The sequence below is a fragment of the Myotis nattereri genome, assembly GCF_964212035.1.
Source record: "Myotis nattereri genome assembly, chromosome: 8".
Lineage (NCBI taxonomy): Eukaryota > Metazoa > Chordata > Mammalia > Chiroptera > Vespertilionidae > Myotis > Myotis nattereri.
Genome location: NC_138083.1, coordinates 25,427,948 through 25,450,140, shown reverse-complemented (window position 1 = coordinate 25,450,140; position 22,193 = coordinate 25,427,948). Strand labels below are relative to the sequence as shown.

The 22,193-nt window shown below is 38.9% G+C and overlaps 1 protein-coding gene across 4 annotated transcripts in view; it reads left to right on the top strand.

Moving 5' to 3' along the window:
• The window catches only part of SNAP25 (synaptosome associated protein 25), an 82,206-nt gene extending 61,466 nt beyond the window's left edge, over window positions 1-20,740 (top strand). For 2 of the 4 annotated variants that reach the window (XM_081097381.1, XM_081097382.1), the window contains 4 exons: window positions 6,335-6,452; window positions 10,102-10,227; window positions 12,658-12,802; window positions 19,461-20,740. In XM_081097381.1, the coding sequence (XP_080953507.1) occupies window positions 6,335-6,452; window positions 10,102-10,227; window positions 12,658-12,802; window positions 19,461-19,529 (458 nt within the window). In that variant the 3' untranslated portion in view covers window positions 19,530-20,740. Of the gene's footprint in view, window positions 1-6,052; window positions 6,171-6,334; window positions 6,453-10,101; window positions 10,228-12,657; window positions 12,803-19,460 lie in introns of all 4 variants that reach the window. The other 2 variants (XM_081097383.1, XM_081097384.1) reach the window with 1 other exon arrangement.
• The last annotated feature ends 1,453 nt before the right edge of the window (window positions 20,741-22,193 follow it).

The following is a 22,193-nucleotide window of genomic DNA, read 5'->3' as shown; positions in this document are numbered from 1 at the left end:
CAGATTTTTTAAAGCAAAAACTATTTGTGTGGTTGATTTTTTAAATGACAGTATTTTGGACAGTGTGAGAATTTTCTTATTCCCCTTATTCCCACTCTTTTCGATAAATTTTATTTTCTTCTAATTATTCGTTATATATATATATCACACCATCCATTTCCTTTGACCATCCTAATTCAGTAGCTGGCGGTTTTGATTTCCAAATCATTATGGGGATGCTTTAAATAACTGGGAAGATCATAGGAAAATGGAAAATTGAACCAATTGAAATATTAGACCTGTTTTTAAAATTATGGGGATTCTAGAAACAATGAAAATCAGAGGGCCAACATTTTAGTATAGCATCTCTAAGGTGGAATGAAGAAGGATAATACCAAACTTTTTCTTTGTCTCAATATGGGTAGTCTTACAGTGATGATTTGTTTCATTTAAGCCACAAGTTAGTTACCTGATTTCATTCTGAATTCTTATCATAATAAGCAATTTTTAAGAAAATTTTTATTCATACTTTATGAAAGAATTAGAAAATTCTTCAGAACCACAAAAATGCTTTATGGTGTCAAAGATAAAAATATAAAGCTCACAACAACTTATTCACAAGTGTGTTTTGGAGATCATAAATACACTTGTAAGTAAGTTGTTAAGAATGTTTTATATTTTTATCTTTGTTTATGGGGTACTATAAATAAACTCTAAGCATAAAGCTCAAGCTGGGAAAAATTTTGCCATGCTGGTAAGAGACATAAAGCATTTTTCTAAAATCAGAGAGCCTTTGCATATTATCAATGAAAAGAGCAAAAACTAAAATAAAAATGGATGTAAATTATAAACCATCAGTTTACAAATAGACATATGAAACCATGCTTCATGCAACAGCAACAATGAGGTACCATTCTGTAGCAGACTGAACCAAATATTTAAAATGTATAATGACCAATGCTGTGAATATGTTGGGAAAACAAAAACTCTCATTCTACAGATGGGCACTACAGACTAATAACAAATGTTGGAAGAGTAATTTGATAATATCTTCAAATTGTGAAGTGCACCCATCTTTGACCAAAGCATTCCACTCAGCATTGTACACTACCGGCATACATTGACAAATATATAAAGAAAAATTTACATGCCTTACCTGTCATCGTATAAAACTGGAAACAGCCCAACTCTTTGTCAGTGAGGAGACCAACCAAATGAATCACGGTATGACCATAACAAATGCATATTCTGCAATCATTAATTACAGGGCTGGTGGACAGGCAGGGTCTGAGGAAAGGTGTATCTTTGGGGTCCTCTGGGAAGATGGGTCAAGGAAAGAGGGAGGAAGAGTAGGCAGGGAGAGCCTTCTGATTATGGTGTGGATCTGACACAAGAGAAGAGAAGGAAGGAATCAGGATTGGGTAGGAAGGGTCTCAAATGCAGTTCTGCTCTGAGAACATCTCAGCCAGGTGGATGTGAAGCCCAGGAGCAAAGACTCCCTAGAGAACAGCCTCATGTTGGGCAGGAATGCCTCAGCTCTAGTAAACCCACTGTGCTCAGCCATTGGCAAGAAGCATCCTGGGAAGAGCATGGCTTCCATGTAAATGCTGTGGCAGATTCCAAAGGTGCAGCAGCTGGAGGTGTCAGCTAATTACACTCCTCCCAGCAGGGTCCCTGGTAAAGGGACATCTGAGGGGCAAACCCTCATGGCTGTCATGTAAGGACTTACGTTCTATATTATTTACTTGTATTCAAGTGTTTCAATAAATATGCACTAATCAATCCATAAAAATCAAGAAAAAAAGTTTTCTGAAAATCAACCCCAAAGCTCCCCCCACCCCACCAATTTTGATATACAAATTGTCAAAATATATATATGCAAATAAAGGAGTCTAATGGGATTGTATTTTGAGGAAATGATGGTGGCAGTCTTCAGAACTACCCCAATGAATTTGCTATAATTGTAAGATTTACTGGCTTGATCTCTGTAACAGTGGTCCAGACTTTGAAACTCGGGATGCATCAAAACACTGTTTGTTTGTTTTTAAATTAAGCAGTAGATGCTCATATAGAAGAATGGTACCTCATTTCCAGAGCTAAGGTGATACATACACATTTAAGTAATTAGGAGTTCCACCTTATTAACTCTATAGTTAATAATTTGTATGTGAAGGGATGGGAAAGGGAGCATTGCAGTAGGAGGAAAGGTTGGGCAAAAGTGTAGGAAAATTTCTCTTATCCCTCTAACTATAAAGCACTGACATAAAAACATGGAAAATAACATATACACATCTGGCGTCAACAAGAGAGAAAGGTAATAGCATGCTTACTTCAGTTGCAAAGTTCATTGTACTTTGATGAAAAAAATATAGAGAAAAACGTTGCCGAAATTGTCATACAAATGCAAAAATATATTGTTCTTAGTAATGTGGCTATACCACAGTAACTGCTGAATTCCTCAGTTTAATGTACTTCACACATTCCATTTATGCTATAATAGGAGATGAGCACCTTTTAAAATGACAAATGAGCATAAGGCAACAACTGTCTTCACTGTCATCATAAATGCATTTTAATTCTGCATATGCTGTGTTTAGTTTTTTAGATCAGTAACTGCTTTAAAATTTCTCTCCAGTGATGCTCTAGTACTTCTGTCTATGCCTGAACACCAAAGGTGTTTGCCCTTTCAATCCTGCAGCTGCACAGGAGTCTCTGGAAACAGCCATCCTTCTGAAGAACCATCCCAGGTTGTCCAGTTATATGGTTGCACTCAGATATTCCTTACTGGATTCTTGTTTTATACCCAGGTATCAGAAGTCACCAAGGAGCATGACAGACGGCCCTGGAAATGTCCTCAGTCCTGGGACTTTTCTTTTCTCCAAGAGAAATTCCCATGGAACAACCTTAACACTAATGTGGGATGGCTTAACCTTTCACTTCCTTATCTCTTGTTCTTTTTGGTGGTCTTTGCTAGGTTCTATGTTTGTTTTAATGCTAAAGCTGCAGCTCTTGGGGAAATCCCATGGGGTCAACTCTAAACAGTAAAATTATTAACCGCTGCCTGGAAGAGTAAAGGCAAAGTCAAGCCTCGTTCCGAGCACTTGCTGACTTTCTGAAAAGATGCATGACACTACAAGGTAGCATTTGTGAGAACATTCCTCTTGCTAAAGTCCACTCACAAATGTGTAATGAATGACTAAAGCTGCAACTGTCCAATGCGGCAGCCACATGTGGTTATTTAAATTTATTTAAATGGTTTCCATATGCTCATCAATGCAAGATGAAAATCATACAGGCAGCATCTATCTTCTAACTGGATATACTCATGAATGCTTGCATACTGGCCAATAGCATTGATAGTTTGCTGTTCTTCCACTATTTCTGATCAGGTTGAGGGTTCTAAAGGCCCCATAATGCCTTACTTAAGTAAGATTAGTAGAACAGATGTCTAAACTTGGATCCCTGAGTATCCTGCCATCGGTGGATCTATCACAAATCACCAGTCATCCAAACATGGCAGAAGAAAGTTCAAATTCTTGCCCCAACAAGTGTTATCTAAATAGTGTTATCTCCTGGAATACCTCTTCTGACCCAAAATGTTATTCTCCTCCCCAGCTCTAAGAATAAAGAAAAACAAGCCAGAAAGCAAACTTAGGGAGGGAAGGAGCAGTCAGCCCTGGACAATGCATTGCACCAGCTCCCGAGATGCTGCTGTGCCCCTCAGAATGGAGTGAGGATATTGGTTATTTTCAAGAATTTCCCAAGAAATGTCTTCATAGAAAGTATTAGTGTGCTATGAAGTCACAATATGCCTAACATATCCAGAAATATAATTCAGTACACCCTAAAAATTAATATTAGAATCATCTGTGAGAAAATGGTTCCATAATATTTTTTAAATTAAGTGTTTGACTTAACAATTGTGTATAAAGATATACTCAACCAATATAGCTAGTTATAAAATAGTTTTCTGAATCAACTTTTCTGAAAGCACTTCAGATTCCTCTCTTAGCTATGACCTTGCTGAGCAAGCCAGCAGCCAAGGCAGGACCCAGCTCTCAGAATATAGATTTGGACCCACTTGTTTTTATCTTTATTTTGAATTATTTACTTCAGAAGCCCAATGCTGGTGGACCAATTTTTCTGTTATCTCCCAACCCCAGAAGGCACAATGAGTGGGGCTCCTGAAATAGAGTCAGAGAGTTAATATTTTGATTAAGAGCAAATACAAATCTGTATGTACTTCAGCTGTCATTAATTGAGTCCAACAGGCTTTTTTCCCTCTGAGCCCAGACTCTCCTTCAATCTCATCTCAACCCGGCATACCAGGAAGCCATTAGCAAGTATCCCATTGGGACTTGGTACCCCTGTTTTCATCTGAACTTAACATGGCTTTTCTTTTGATGATGTTGATTGGTTCCCCCTCATCAATCTTTTCATTTATTAGTTAATTTGACCTACAAACTAATTTATTGCATTTTTAAAAGGAAATTGGAATGAATTCTTTTAAACAGTACAAAATCTTCTGGGATGTACAGAATTGCTTTTCTTTTTTTCTTTTTTGGCCTTTTTTTTTTAGGATTTTCTTAAAGACCTTCTTACTATATCTGTATTTATTCAGCAAAAGGTCGCCAGTACTACACTGTTATTCTTCCAACTATTCAATGCTGAAGAACATTGAAATTTTGTTTTTATTGGTCATGTGAAAAGCATAGCAGAAACAGCACATCTCTAATCATCTGAATTCTGTTCTTCAACCTCACAAAAGAGAAAACAACAGGCTCTTGTTTTCCAAATGGACAGTCTCCTCAGTTTGGGTCACTAATGAACCTTTGTTTTTCAGGATGATAATTCCACTGTACCATTTAATGTGAAATTGTTTTTAAGTGAGTATTTATGCCTATAGACCAGAAATGTATTTATCAGTTTAATTCTAATCCTGCCCTTATTCCCGGAAGCATAGGCATGCTTACATGCAAGTATAGATGAAAAGAGGAAAGGAAGGATAATTAGGTTTTGTAATTGGACAACCAATTTCTGCCTTCCTGTAATGGTCTTAAAAGCTGTTTTAAAAATCCTTTCATTGAATTTGTAGTTGACTCAATTTGGTGACACAATTTTTGAAAAATTAACCAAGTTCGTGTATGTAACTCTGGCAACCTAGAAGCACAATTCGCTTCCATGGCTATTGATCTATGTCTCTCATACACCAAGGTCAGCTTTGCTGGCAGCGATGACTCAGTACTGTTCTATGTTCCCATCCATCACTCCTCCAAAGACTCATGCACTCATTTTCCCTGCTTTCTGCCAGCAATTGGGATCTAGCATGTCCCCCATGGTAGAGAAAGGGAGATCCGGGGGCAGAGATGTGAAATGCCTTCCAAAGCCTTAATAGCAAGTAAGTCATAGGAAGAGAGGATGAATTGAAATGTCCCAGTACTTGTAACATTGTGTGCTGATGGTGCCATTTTTATATCTTCTGTGAATTGCTATGAATTAAGTATTCAAAACTGAGAGCTTCCCATGTGCTGCCTTTGGCTAGATGGCCACTGCTGGGGGGTGGGGGGGGGGGGAGATCTGGAAACCACTGCTAATTATCACTTTAGTTATTATTTTCCCCAAAGAAAAAAGATGGATCCTACTTCCTAACCTTATTTGGTTGAGGGTGCTTAAAACCAAGATAGAGACATTTTTAAGGTTGAAACAAATACTTTGTCTAGTAGCATTAAATCTGAATGCCTAACATAACACCGTTTTTCATTCTCTTGGATTCCACTGGCATCTGAGTAAGTCGCTGTGTTTTTTTTCCTGGATATTCAGAATCAAACAGGCCTACCTACCCCATCCTGTCATGTCTGAATTGCAAACTATTTTGAGCATTCTTTTTGTTCGTTTCCTTCCACCCATGCCTGTGTAGGGCAGCCCGAAACAGTTGACAGCAATGCATCCTCTCAGACAATGCATTGTAATATCTTTCTCTTTCAAATTCTGTTTCACGTAGTCATTTCTCATGTTGTGTTGGAAACCCCCCAAAAAAATTCATTCCACACTGTCATCCCTTTGTCCTAACCAGAACAACTCGATCGTGTCGAAGAAGGCATGAACCATATCAACCAAGACATGAAGGAGGCCGAGAAAAATTTAAAAGATTTAGGGAAATGCTGTGGCCTTTTCATATGTCCTTGTAACAAGTAGGTACTGGGTACCAGCTCTAATCTGTGGCGTCCAGTTTTTCTTTCTTTCTTTCTTTTCCTTTTTTTAATGTCAAAGTGAATGTCTGAAGTTTTGTCTTTTTTTTCTTTGTCCTTTTCCATCTGCTTCATTCTGTGGGGATAAAATACTTGTATTTAATCAGAACAACTGGAACGCATTGAGGAAGGGATGGACCAAATCAATAAGGACATGAAAGAAGCAGAAAAGAATTTGACGGACCTAGGAAAATTCTGCGGGCTTTGTGTGTGTCCCTGTAACAAGTAGGTGCTGCCTGCCTGCCTGAAGCTTTGGTTTCCCAAGGCCCATCTCCAAGCCTTGACAAGCTCATTCCCGCCAGGCACAAAGGCAGGATGAGCATGTGGCATGCAGAACAGATCAATACCGTCTCCAATGCATTCATCTCATAGCCTAGATGATATTAGTGGGAGTTACTGTCTATGCATTAAAAATCAGGCATACTACAGTGAAAGCTTCACTGTCAGCAACTTTTATAGACGAACATTTCAACATTTTCCAGAAAGTGTACTTTGACACAGAGACTAGCCTCAAGAAAGAGAGACCCAATGAATTTTCTTTTCTCCCGACCTCAAAAGCCAAAATTGCAGATTTAGAATAGACTGGAGGTAAATTTGGAGAAGAGACGCACATATATCAAGGGTTGATTTTTCAGAAGCAAAAGACAGGTAATTTGGCCCAAGTAAGCATTCTATAAATTAGTCTATGACAATGATTCACCCTTTCAACTGCCCACCAGTTGCCAAACCTGATCAGCGATTGGACAAGAGATGCCACAGTTTTATTCAAGGCAGAGGCGAGGAGTCCTTCAGCAAGAAGTGCTCAAGCCTTACCCAAATTGGACCCATCCCTCCCAAATTCCTCCTCTTGGAAGATCTACCTGTACACTGGCCAAAATGTTGAAATGTGTAGATTTTGCATGCACAACATCACAAAACATTCAACTGTTCTCAAGGTTCTGCAACGCTTTTTTGGAATGTAGCAGAAATGTGACATGTGGTTATAAAGGTTTGCAACAGAAGGAACCTGAAAATGAGGGTTCTGGAAGATAGTTTCATTTGACTAGCAGTGGGAAAAAATGCATGAGTGGGTTGTCCAACATGCATTTGGAAAATTAAACCCATTACCTGATCTCCCTCACCCCTCCCATTTCCCTTTGAACAGAAACCTTTTTTCCTACAAACTCTCCTGGTCCTAACTTTTAGAATAGAAATCGATGTCATTTCTAGTTGATTATATGACCATTCACATCCTTTAAACTTTGAGGCTGATTTAAAATATCCCACTTCCTGTTTAGGAGGGGGAGGGGCTCAATTTACAAATAATTTCAAAACTTTTTAAAAAGAGAATGATTTACAGTAAAGCCTGATTAACTGGAATCTAGCTAACTGGAACCCTCAAATGTATTTACATTTTTGCTTCCATATCTGGCAAAAAGAGACAAATGAACAAATTGGGGGGAGGGGGGCAAGGGGAGGGAGGGATCACAACAGGGATTGAAAATGGGCAATCTAGGTAGTTTGGATTCTCACACTCAGTCTCCATTCTATAACTTCCACATCTAAGAAGACCAAACAATGAGTTGATTGATCTTCAGAGTAAAGGCCATCAGATACATCAAGAGAAGGCATAATCAATAAAAGATTCAATCACGTTCACTACCCTAAGACAAAGACAGGAAAGTGGCTCAAGAATCCAACTGATAATCAACAATCACCCCTGAAACAAAATTTTCCTCCATGGCCCACTGTTAATGAAGAAAGTTATATAATTCACAAAAATGACTCATTTCAAAGCATTCCAGTTAGTCAAGATTTAACTGTATAGTCTTTAGTGGCTACTTGCCACCAGGTGAGATTTACACCTGTTTTGTGATAATTGCAAAAGATGCATTTTTCCCATTCATCAACTAACTGTGTGTGGAGAAAGGGTGGAGGCAGGCCCCCACCCCCAGGATGTATTCTAATGTTTGAATGAGATGATGGCCCCTGTGAATTCCACATATTAGTTGGCACCAATTCCTTATTGCACAAGAGACCCTCACTGAGCTTCAAAGCTTGACCGAAGTGTTCCCTATTGTGTGTAAATAATGCTGTAAAAACCATGTGTCACAATGCAGTGTCTGGTGGTGCCCTGGACTCTCTGGGGGCTTCGCCCTGTCTCGGCATGTTTCGAAGGATTATGATAGATGTACGGCAGTTATGTGAGTCTATGTGCAGCATTGTGAGTGCAGTGATTTGCCTTCTTTCAGAAACGCAAACCTTCCTACCCTCTTGACTTTGCCAAAGATGGTATACCAGACATTTACATAGCAGAAAACATCACCAGGTCCATGTAACTTCTTTTAATGTGAAGAGGGAGGGGATAGGGAGTGGGGGAAAAAACAAAACCAGATGCTAAGCTCCATTAAATTAGTTTTTTCATCCTGTCCCACTGAGTGGGCCCACGGTTCTTTAGCGCAGTAAATTTTGACTGCTCTAAGGGCTCTACGCTAGATTGTGGGAGCTACTGAGGGTTCATTTGTATGGTTTTCTAATTTGTCTCCAGGGTTGTTTGATCCCCAATCTACAAATATTAATATTAGAGCTACAGATGGCTGTGGTTCTCTGAAGTAAAAATGGGGGGTGGGGGATTAAATATCTTTAATAGAAATTGTGAAAATGGGACCAAAGGAAGTTCTTTTGTTTTTTTGGACTAAAAAGTGTGGTTTCTACTATGCAAAGAACCTAAAAACATCTTTGATTGCCTTAAATAACAACACACCCACCAAAATATGCTGCACATGTTCCTATTGGGCACAACAGGTATGCCTGGATTTTAAGTTTCTCTCCAAGGCAGCTCAGTGAAATATGACCCATGGAGGCCACACTAGTTCCAGACCACTCCCCTGCCACATCCCAGGATAGTTTGAAGTAGGAGTTTGTACTCACTCCCACCCTGCCCTTGAGCCCAACAAAGAAGCTATTGAAACTGCGTTTCAAATCCTCATGAAGGCTATTACTGCCCTGCTAGTGCCTTTTTCGAGAATGGTCAACTTCTGGAGTAGTTTGGCTTAAATGAGAATGCTTCACTTTCTACTCATGCCTGTAGCTGGTGCATGAAGAAGACATAGAGGGATTTCCCTTTTTGGTGCTAGATGGCTTGTTCTCTCTTCTATTTTCCTGCATTCATTTCACTACGCCTCTTTTACTTTTTGTCTCTGTGGACAAAGGTTTGTACATCAACTCTGGATGTATGGTGACTGTTTGGAAGTACCGATATATTATCTAATTCAGATCATGCTAGAGGCAACTCAGAGACCGTCACCCTTGGCCAACCACCAATCCTTTATGTCCTTCATGCAGAGTTGGAATGGTTAGTTCCGCACATGTGTTGGGGGTGGGGAGGGGGGGAGAAATTAAACGGAATTCTGCATGATAGTGTGTAAAAACTTGGTTGAGTATGTTTTTCTTGATGACAGTGTGTTGCTGTGGTGTGATGTACACACTCTACTTGGCAGTCTTGTTTTGTGTCTGTCTGCCAGTATGTTTTCCTGTGTGTTTTGTGTCTCAAAATATAACCATGTCACTGAAATAGAACTGAATGTCCTCCAGCTACCTTAATCCTTGTCTTAAATCTAACTAAACTACCAAAACATGCCAAAACAAGAACAAATTGCGGGCAAAGGTTACAGTCTTGACAACTGCAATTGACTCAATTGGACATGAAATGCTGAGTAGCTGAGGCATGGTGGTGGCCAACTGTTTGGGTCCATATTATGATATATCGGTATTCTCTAATGCCTCAACTTAAAACTCATTCGCTTGGTTCGGTTCTTGGCTTGAAGAGATAACCGTTGCTGTGAGCTTGACGTTCCACCATCTTGCCTTGTCACTCACCCTCTTTTTTGCATAGGCTTAAGTCAAGTGATGCTTACAAAAAAGCCTGGGGCAACAATCAGGATGGAGTGGTGGCCAGCCAGCCTGCTCGTGTGGTGGACGAACGGGAGCAGATGGCCATTAGCGGTGGCTTTATTCGCAGGTGAGCCTTGCACAGTCAACACTGTAACAGTTGTCTATTTATGAGTAACAAACAACCCCAAACTGAATGGTTCTTTAAACAACACCCATTTTATTACTTATGAATCTGTATGTTGGTTGGGTATTTCTTCAAGAGCCTAGGTTCATTCATTATAGGCAACTGGGTGTGGAATGATGCAACATGGCCCACTCGTTTGTTTGTGGCTGTCAACATCTGCTAGGGTTGGCAGGGGATGTCAGCAGAGCGCCTCTGTACTCAGGTCGTCTCTCCAGCAGAAGAGCTCAGGCGTCTCACATGGTGGTGAAAGCATTTTAAGGGGCAGGCTCCAATTCACAAGCACTTATCAAGCCTTCGCTTGTGTCATGTTTGCCAAAGTCTCACCAGACAGAGCAAGTCACATGATCACATGAGCAGCAAACAGGCACCTCATTCCATGAGTTTAATCGAACAGAGCTTATTAAAGAGGTTGGTTACAGCGGTGTGGACAAGGTTAATGACAAGTAATGGTAAAGCACTTATGGATTAGCAATAGCAGGAAGAGTCCTGACAGGACAGAAGAGAGCTGTTATCAGAACCCAACAAGAGTGATAGCTGTGGGTAGAGACATGCAGCCACTGCCAGGCAATAGATGTGCCAACCCCTCCCTCCTCTTGCCTTCCAGTCACTCACTGGCCATTTTCAAAGCCCTCTGGAAGTCAGAAGGTGAGAAAACCTGGGTGATACCATTGTAGAGAGGTCAGCCTCTTGGGGCAGAGAGAAATGGTCAGGGAACAGATCTGGGCAAAGAGACAATAATGAGCATACCTGGCTTCTTATTAATCATTTCCTTCGAGATCTGGAAGCAAAAGCCAACTTAAATATCAATTTTTAAAAATCTTAAATTACACAGATCTGCCAATTACACAGAACTCAGCTTTCAGGAGACCAGAAAACAAATACAGTAACAAATATTCCACGTGTTGCAAAGAAAAAAACAAAACGATCTCTTTTTATAGGCTACTATACCAGGACTCAGCAGCAACTAGGGTAGTTGCTTGTACAGTTATCTTCACCCAGGCCACTAATGTTGCCTACCAGTAACCCAGGTTCAAGTGACAGGTCACTCTCACTTAGGTATAAGGTCTAGATATCTACCTAGAGCCTCACAGGTGGCAATTCTATTCCTGTTTCTCCCTGCTCCCAGGGAAACTAGATGGAGGTCTCAGTCCTGGCTGCATATTAGAATGACTGAAGGAGATTTTTTTTTAAAATACAAGTGCCTGGACCTAATCCACACCAATTGAATCAGAAGCTCTAGAAATGGGAACCAGGCATCTGCAGGTTTTTAGAAAATGCCTAATCAGGGCTGAGAACACTGAATGGGAAGTACTAATATGCCTTAGCTGTTGATGATCATTTAAATAAGCTTCTCTTCTAAAAAAGCTAGGAAGCCCCCCCTTTCATTTTCTCTGGGATGGGTTGCTTTCAAACACTTAGCAGGCTAGTCTGCATTGGGAGTGGTTATGGGGGGAGGATTTTAAGCCTTCTGATCATTTTTAGCCCATCACCATCTGTACTGGGAAAATGTTATTTAGCCAGAATATTCTGGAGTAAGTACCTACCATTTGCAATAAAGAGTTACTGTTTCACTGCTTTTTCACTTTCAAGCTGAGCTATAGAAAAAAGAAATGGCAAGATGGTAAGGCACTTTGAGAACTTACTCATTTCTCCCCACTCAAACAGGAACAAAACCTTTTAGCACAGTTGTTTTCGCTTGAAATCATCCATTCACAATGCCACCAAAAAACCCATAGCATTGAAATCTGAGCAAATAAAAGTCATCTTGAACAAGTAGTTCCCTGTGGAGTTCTGGGGAGCAAGTGGGATTAAGGGGCAGATTGAAATGGACATTACTCTTCCCATTGATGTTGGTCCCAAATAGGGAAGAAGATGAGCAGAGAAATTTACTGATTTCATGCAATGAGCTTTTCTCTCATTTTGAATTTGACTCTTGGAGATTTGGGTTGACATTTCAGAAAGAAAAATATAGTTTCTAACTAGTTCCATCTTCATTCTCTGACCAAGAAACATCCCAACTAAAAATAATTTTCTTTTTTAAAGATGAAAATTGGGGTAAATATTTGAAGGGAGAAAATAATGTGTTGGTGGAAATTTAACAGGTAATCTATTTAATAATCGAAATTCTTTAAAAATGGAAATTCAAGGGTTTAAAATGCATTTTAAAATTGTTTTCTAATACAATAAAATAAATAAAAATTCCTTTCTAATGTATAAAAGCTAAATCATGTTATCATATTGAATGGAGATTTCAGGTAGATAAGATTGATATCTAGAGGTCGATAGATTTTTTTCCTAAGGTTTGGATCCTTGATATTCAAGGTGTGTTTTTTTCTCATCCTTACCCACTAAAAATTGCTGTTTCACTCCCAGGGTAACAAATGATGCCCGAGAAAATGAAATGGATGAAAACCTGGAGCAGGTGAGCGGCATCATTGGAAACCTCCGTCACATGGCCCTGGATATGGGCAATGAAATCGATACACAGAATCGCCAGATCGACAGGATCATGGAGAAGGTAAGCATGTGGCAGTCAGCAAGTTTTCATTGTTCATTACTTCTGAACTAAACACTGAGAAAGTGTGAAGGGCATAATGAGACCCTCAAACCATGGCATTGGATTCAGACACACTGGTAGACAAAAATTCAGCAACAGATAAGTAAGTAGAAGATAGAATTTAATCTAGCAGATATTCCTCAGGGCACCTCTATTTCCAGCAGTGTGCTCAGCATCACAGAACATATAAAGATGAGAAAGATACCATCCATCTGCCAAGAAACTCACAGCCAAGGAGAGACGGTTAGCCTCCAGATGAATTTACTGCCACAGAAAATGTAATTCACTGAGAGCGCCACGCATAGAATGCTAAGAAAGTTAGATGAAGGAAGATTTCCAGGTTCAGAGGATGGGAAAATCTGGGAAAAAAAAGAATTGAACTTGAACTGAGTTTTAAAGGATGGTTAGGAACTAGTCAGTGGATATGATTTAGGAATAAAATCAGGAAATGAGGAAAACAATAATTATTTTAGTTTAGGCAGAAGATGAATATAAGCTTTGATTTTTATAAATGCCAAAGGTTTTTGTTTTTTTAAATATTATTTTTTTATTGTTTTATTGCTTAAAGTATTACAAAGGGTATTACATATGTGTCCTTCCCCCCCCCCTTGACAATCCCCTGGCCTCCCCTACCCCCCAGTGTCTTATGTCCATTGGTTATGCTTATATGCATGCATACAAGTCCTTTGGTTGATCTCTTACCCCCCTCCCTCCTGCCCCCCAACCCTCCCCAGCCTTCCCGCTGCAGTTTGACAATCAGTTTGAGGCAGCTCTGCCTCTGTATCTATTATTGTTCATAAGTTTATAATGGTCTCTATTATCCATGAATGAGTGAGATCATGTGGTATTTTTCCTTCATTGACTGGCTTATTTCACTTAGCATAATGCTCTCCAGTTCCATCCATGCCTTTGCAAATGGTAAGCGTTCCTTCTTTTTTTACAGCAGCATAGTATTCCATCGTGTAGATGTGCTACAGTTTTCTAATCCATTCATCTGCTGATGGGCACTTAGGCTGTTTCCAGATCTTAGCTATGGTGAATTGTGCTGCTATGAACATATGGGTGCACATATCCTTTCTGATTGGTGTTTCTGGTTTCTTGGGATATATTCCTAGAAGTGGGATCACGGGGTCAAATGGGAGTTCCATTTTTAGTTTTTTGAGGAAACTCCATACTGTCTTCCACAGTGGCTGCACCAGTCTACATTCCCACCAGCAGTGCACGAATGTTCCTTTTTCTCCACATCCTCATCAGCACTTGTCGTTTGTTGATTTGTTGATGATAGCCATTCTGACAGGTGTGAGATGGTATCTCATTGTTGTTTTGATTTGCATCTCTCAGATGATTAGTGACTTTGAGTATGTTTTCATATGTCTCTTGGTTTTCTGAATGTCCTCTTTTGAAAGGTGTCTATTTAGATCCTTTGCCCATTTTTGATTGGATTGTTTATCTTCTTTTTGTTAAGTTGTATGAGTTCCCTATAAATTTTGGAGATTAGGCCCTTAATCAGATATGACGTTGGCAAATATGTTTTCCCACGCAGTGGGCTTTCTTATTGTTTTGTTGATTGTTTCTTTTGCTGTGCAGAAGTTTTTATTTTGATGTGGTCCCATTTGTTCATTTTCTCTTTAGTTTCAAGTGCCCTAGGAGCTGTATCAGTGAAGAAATTGCTTTGGCATATGTCTGAGATTTTGTTGCTATAAATGCCAAAGTTTTAATGATAGTTCTAAAAGGCTCAGATTCCATTTCCAGTCCAACAATAAACATGTCCAGATTTCAAAGTGAGGAACATAATGTGACAAGATTGAATTCACACAAGGACACCAGATATGGCTCTATGACTGAGCCCATAGGGTCACCAAGAGGCTTAAGGAAGAGCGGCAAGGGTAGAATGGGAAGGGGTGGGTCTGGGGGCTTGAGATTAGAAGGGAAGAGAAAGAAACATTGGAAAGTCTTTATAAAAAGGACACCAAAACCTAATATTCCACAAGCTTTTAAAAAAGGAAACCAAAACCTAATATTCCACATTATATAAATCTGACATTGTTTCTATATCCTTGTATTTCAACCCTCCCCAATCAGTAGAATCTTGATTAATGCTTAAAATCTCTTAAAATACCTGAACTCAAAAGAAAAAAAATAGACACATTATAGGTTTAATCATAATTGTGTGTCAATTCTAGTTGGCTGATCTTAAAATGCATAAGTTTATTCCCTGGAAGATATTGAAGTTTTCCACCTGAGCCCCTGAATTTCCTTTTAACAAGTCATTCTACTTTGATGAACAGAGAAGGATGTTTTTGAGATCTCTTGAATCATAAGGCTAAATACTCAGTTTCTTACTACCCCAGCAGTCTCCACTGATTTGAAAAAGGAATGCATAGACAAAGGAAACACTCTGCCTTGTTGTATTCTAAGGGCTCCATACTGAAAGTATCTAACTGCATAATATTTTGCCTGATCAATATTGAGCTACACAAATGTCAGTGCTGGTTGGCAAAATTCTTGTGCTTTACTTACTTTTACAAGTCATGACATATTTACCATTGTTTAGAGCCTTTGATATGCTGAAGCTTTTAAGGCTGAGCAAATCAATAGATTTTAGAATGATATTGAGAGCTTCATAAAGCACTGGAGCTAACACAAACTGACCTAACCCATTATGGCCCAGAAAAATAAACTAAGAAGTAATTGCTGAACTACCTTCCAACAGAAAAATGATTTGAAAAAACAAGTAGTCATTTTCTATTCATGGACTCAATTCACTCAAAGATGTAGGGGGATAATGTATCTCTAACTCAATTAGCGTTCCAGAGGAGAACTTATACTAAGAGAGAGGGGTCAACCTTTATGGATAGAATTGGACTTGAAGCACGGAAAAGTGTTCCTGGAAAGGCAAGTGGCACTTTAATTCTGCTACTTTGCAATTCTAGCTTTATTCTTCAGGGAAACCCTGTCATTCTGGGCCAAATTTACCACAAGGACAAAGACATATGAAGCTACATGGTTTAATCCAAAGTCATGATGGGAAATAGCCATTATGGTTTGTATTGTTCCTTGAATGCTGAATTGCTTAAGAAGTGGGGAGGGGTCTAGTTGCCTTTGAATAACTAGCTCCCCCCCCCCCCGCCCAAACCCCAACTAATTACAATCTGGACATGACTTAGTTAGAACCCACTTTAACTCAGCATGGCCCTGAAATGATACATGTTATATGGGCTTCACAATTATTAACAGACTTTCACCTTCTCATGTATGTTTGAATTTCTGTTAATAGGAAATGTTGTGCAAAGGTCTCTCCCATAACTAAGATTAAATTAAAATCACATGGTAGAAGTAAAGAGAATTTTATGATATCTCTCTCATATTCTCTCATGACCCCAACAACAACCTTCATTCAATTCCATCCGTAATGATCCTTTCTTATCATCTGGATTAATAATGAAATTTTGGGAATTCAAAACAAAGCAATATTCACTATATCCCCAAGGGCTGTCAAGAAATTACTTTGCCTTTTTAAAAAACCTTGCTTTCTAATTTAGGATATTTATATATGCAGGTAGGCAAAAGTAGGTTTACAGTCATTTGTATGGAAAGTAATACAATAATAAATACTACAAGAATAAACTGTTATGTGAACTCACAACTGTAAACCTACTTTTGCCCACTCTTGTATAAACTATTATAAGGTTAAAAAGGTACCATTCTTTCAGAAAACTAAAATGGGGCAAGATTATATCAGATATTTTATGGAGTTGTTGTCAAGGAAAAACTTATATTCAAACTTCAGTTTACAGTTATCAGTGAACCCTAGCCAGTCTGGCTCAGTGGATAGAGCATCAGCCTGGAGACTGAAGGGGCCCGGGTTCGATTACGTTAAGAGTACATGCTCAGGTTGCAGGCTTGATCCCCAGTAGGGGGCTTGCAGGAGACAGCTGGTCAATGATTCTCTCTCATCATTGATGCTTCTACCTCTCTCTCCCTCACCCTCTCCCTTCCTCTCTGAAATCAATAAAAATATATTTTAAAAAATAAATAAATAAAGTTGTCAGTGGTAGATGTCACACCCGGTGAAATATAGTGAGGCTGCCTCAGCACTCCTCAGATTCTCCTATCAACTAGCAAACATAGTGTTTGAAAACTAAGATCGTGGGTCCAACAGGGTTTTCCTGCTTTGTGACCTGGTCTTCTCCTCTGAAAGATAATAAGAGAATACTTCAAACCTGGGATCAGAACTGACTGCCATGATGGGTAATGAGCCTCCAGTTCTGCAAGTCTCAGCTGTGGCCTAAAAACTATCTGCCATGGTCTGAAGTTGAGATTTCCAGAGTGTTCAGAAGGGTGGGCTAAACAGCGCCTTCTAATTCTCTTACTGGCTTTCCAGTGGGCATCTTGGCTTTCCCACAAAGGCAAATCTTGGGCATGCCAGCAAGTTCAGGATCTTCTAAATAGAAATATGAAGATGAGTGGGCTGGATTCCATAAACACAGTTCTAAAGCATCTATAATAATAAAAGCAAAATATGCTAATTAGACCAGACAGCCGAACAACCTTCCGGACAACCTTCCGGACGAAGCTGGGGCTGAGAGGGCCGAGCCCCTCACATGAATTTTGTGCATTGGGCCTCTAGTATAAATAGAAAAACACAGGGCATTCTCCAAATACCAGGAAGACACCTAAGCGAAGGTTATCTCAAGATTTTTTTGGAGAAAGTACTACTTCTGTTACACCAATAATAAAATGGTACCCTTTGTGTCGGATATCATATGGGCTGGAATATTGATATGTTTCAGAAAGAATTAAGTGGAATTCAGATGCTCATTGAACACAGGTCTGTTCCAGATCCTTCCAAATCCTTTAAAGATATCCAGAGTGGCCTTGTCCTCTACTTCAAATTATCCTCTTGCCCCACCATGTGAAGCTCACTAGTGCATTTTTAATGCAAGAGGTCCTAGAACATTTGCCTCTAGAAATGCTACCTATTTTGAAATGGATAATTTTTTTTTCATTTGAGCTTTTCTCAGAGTTCAGGCTGGGAAAAATAGTTTAATTCAACCTACAGAAGCATTGCACATTGGTCTGAGCCTGTAATTTTCCTTTGTATCCAAGTGTCATTGTTTCTGATAGGATTTGTAGCTGAAGAAAGAAGATTTGAGAGCCAAGTAAAATAGGAGAGAATATCATTTTCCAAATTAGGAACCATAGGCCAAAAATATGACTCTATAGATCAAAACAATCAAGGAAAATTAATGCACTCACTTGTTTTGAAAGTCAACTCTTGATAATCCAAACATATGGTAAGGAATCATTGCCAGATAATTCAGAGTTATGAATAACCTAGAAATATTTATATTTCCACTCACAAACTGCTATTTGAATATGGATAACTCTAGTGTCCTAGGAATTCACAATTAAACTGAATAAAGAAGACCCAATTTGATAGAAATTGGAACTCACCAAACACAGTAGTAGATGCAAAACCAGTAATCATTGAATAAATACTATTGATAGAAAAACAGGTCAGTTTTCCTGGAATCTTTGTCTTTGCTTCTACTTGCTGCCTCATATGTTTCTCAGTGACGTTAGAAATAATTTATTTTCTGGTGTTTAAAGGTCTAGCTTGGTAGCAGCCCTGGGTTTCATTCTGTTTGTTCAGCAAAGCTAACTCAAGCAGTGAGGAGATTTATCTGGGTACAAAATTATGGTAAATGTATCCATTTTTAAATAAGTCAGTTATCAAACTCATAGGAGTGAATCTTCAGAAATAGGGATGAAAAGTTATTAGACATCTCAAAAGCAAGCCAAATTTTCACCAAATAACAATAATAGCAAGATAAGCTGTATCAAGGACTTAATTCGTGCAAAACCTTGTTCTGAGCACATTATGTGTATAAATGCAGTTCATCCTCACAGCAAACCTAAGAAGTAAAATGAGCAACATAGTGATAGGCAGTGTGGATTCAGACTCTAGGCTGCTTGCATTTGACTCTGGTGTCCCCATTTAAGGGGACTTATGACTTTAGACAAACTGCCTAAATCTTCTCTTCCTGGTTTTCTCACTTGGAAAAAGGAGCTAATAACAATACTGTATACACCTCATAGATGATGTCAGTCTTGATGTTACCAAAATTGGATGCATGAAACATAGTAGACACTCATTCTCATTAGCTGTAGTCTTTATTGCCCCTGGCTTAAAGATGAGAAAGCTGAGGCCCCATCATGTTAAGTAATTTACTCAAAGTGACACTACTAATAAATTATCCATGATTTGAACCGAACAACACTAGTGGTAGTAATCCAATTCAATCCAACAGATGTGACTGCCTACCGTAGAAGTCATCAGGTACCATTTCAGGAGAGAAAAATAAATGATATAACTCCGTATTCAAAAGGACACTCTCTGGTGGGGAAAACAGTCATGAGACCTAAGATCAAGTTTCTATGATCATGTCCATTTACAGTCATAAGCAATGACTGGGAACACAAACAAAGGGATCGTCAATTCTGATTGAAGTTTCAAGATGCCTTCACCCAAAAGGGGGCATTTGAACTAGCCCTACAAGGATGAATGAAATGTTCATGGGTAACCTCAATTTTCTTTTCTTTCTCTTTTTCCCAGGCTGATTCCAACAAAACCAGAATTGATGAGGCCAACCAACGTGCAACAAAGATGCTGGGGAGCGGTTAAATGTGCCCACCTGTGTTCTCTTCCAAATGCTGTCGGGCAAGATAGCACCTTCATGCTTTTCTCATGGTATTACCTAGTAGGTCTACATACATACACACACAAGTCCATCTCCATTGTAAATGTTGTCTTGTTTCATCCATCAACTTCCCAAAAATATTGTGTCTTTTGTTCTTTCTGAGTCTCTCTCTTTCCAAAGGTTGTATATAGTGGTCATTTGGTGGCTCTAACTCCCAATGTAAGATGTCTTGGGTTTCATTTTTCTTTTTTTCTCCTCAGTGGCGTTTGCTGAATGACAACAATTAAGGAATGCTCAATGTGCTGTTGATTCTTTCAATACAGAGTATTGTTCTTGTAAAACTGTGACATTCCACAGAGCTACTGCCACGGTCCTTTCTTTGGGTGTTGGGCTCTGAAACTCAAAATTTGCTGTCTTTGATTCCTCCTGGCTGTCATCTGTCTTTATGATTTCACGATTAGACAAATGTGGAATTACATAACAGGCATTGCACTAAAAGTGATGTGATTTATGCATTTATGCATGAGAACTAAATAGAGTTTAGATTCCTACTTAATAAAATCTTTCCATGACAGTAGCATACTGATGAAAACACACACACACATGCAACAACAGCAACAACAAAACAGCAAAGCATGTTCAGTATCGAGACTGTCAAGATTAATTTATACCAGCAAAACTGCAGTAGTGTCACTTTCTTTCTGTCAATATAGAGACTTATTAATCATCATCATCCTTTTTAAAAAAAAGAATTTTTTAAAAAGATGAATTTGACACACTCACCATTTTATCATTTCCAGCAAAATAAACATTTGGCTGAAACTATGTCAAATGATTGTAATATAGGGTTTGTTTTCTGCTTTTGAAGGCTGTGTTTTGGAGAAAGCAATCTTGCTGTGAAACAGTGTGGAGATGTAAATTTTATAAGGCTGACTCTTACTAATCACTGTTTTCCCTGTGATTTGTTATCAGTACAGTTCTCTGTTGCTTAATCTAGAGCTATGCACACCAAATTGCTGAGATGTTTAGTAGCTGATAAACCTTTAAAAAATAATATATATGAATGAAATATAAACTGTGAGATAAATATCATTATAGCATGTAATATTAAATTCCTTCTGTCTCCTCTGTCAGTTTGTGAAGTGATTGACATTTTGTAGCTAGTTTAAAATTATTAAAAATTATAGACACCAAATGTCTGCTTTCACTTTTTCATGGACCCCATCTGACTTTGCACTCACACAGGAAGAGGAGACCTGGCTCCCCTGTCCGATTGCTCCTAAAAAGCCAATTCTGTGTGCTGAGGACACTGCAAGGAAAAAACAAACGTGTCTCCTTTAGATACAATTTCAATGGCAGTTGGAATGTGGCTTGATTTTTATAATCTTTTTCAGAAATCCGTGTGTGTAGATTCAGTGTTGGCTGTGGGAGGATATATAGTTTTCCAGAAAACAGAAAAAAGAATGGAAAAAAATCTGCGGTGCTCAGACTTGGCCCTACATAGATTTAGGAATATTAGTTGTCAATCAACTCTTACTCTTCCTTCCTCCACCCAATATGCTCCCACCAAAACTGAGCCCTCCACAACTACCACCACTGCTGCCCCAACTTTTTAACAGCTTTTTGACCTACGATACAGGTCACCTATTTAAAGTATATTATTCAATAGTGTTTAGTATACTCAGAGTTGTACAATCTAAGTTTAGAATAATGTCATCCCAAAAAGAAACCTGATTCCTATTAGTCATCACTCCCATCCCACTTTCCCCAGCCGTAGGCAACCACTACTTTATGTTCTGTCTCTATAGATTTGCCTATTTTGAACATTTCATATAATGGAATTAGACAATATGTGATCCTTTGTGACCAGCTTCTTATATTTAGCATAATGTTTTCAAATTCATCCACGTTGAAACATATAACAGAGCTTCATTCCTTTTTATGGCCAAATAATATTATATGGAAAACACATTTTGTTTATCCATTCATCCATCAATGGACATTGGGATTACTTTTGCTTTTTGGCTATTATGAATTGTGCTGCTATGAGCACTCATATATATAAGTTTTTGTGTGGACATGTGTTTTCAATTTTCTTAACATCACTATCATTTTTTCCACCATCATTGTCTCTACCACCAACACTTCCACCAGCATCACCATTACCTTTAGCACCTGTACCTCCACCATAATCACTGCCTCGACTACCACCACCTTCACCTTTCTTCTGCCTCTTGCTACCTTTCCATCTTAAATAGCACCTTCACCACCTCCACCTTTATCACCGCTACCTTCCCAATTACCATTATCACCTTCATCACCATTGCCATCACCACCATTGCCTCCACCTCCATCTCTTTCACCACCTTCACCAACACCACCATTACCTCCTTCGCCTCATCGTCTGAGTAATTAAAATCCCACACTGGATACAAGAAAGGTAAGATATGGGTATTCTGCTTGAAGATCCATCACATAATTCATCCTGAAGCATATTTCTTAGATAATTGAGTTCATTCAACTCCAGCTCTAATGCAGTCAGCTCCTTTTGGCTAAAGGAGAACATATTCCCCGGGGATGAATCAGCTCTGCATAATGTGCCAACTCAGGAAGTACATTAGAAATATAATGAGGAGGAACACTGTAAG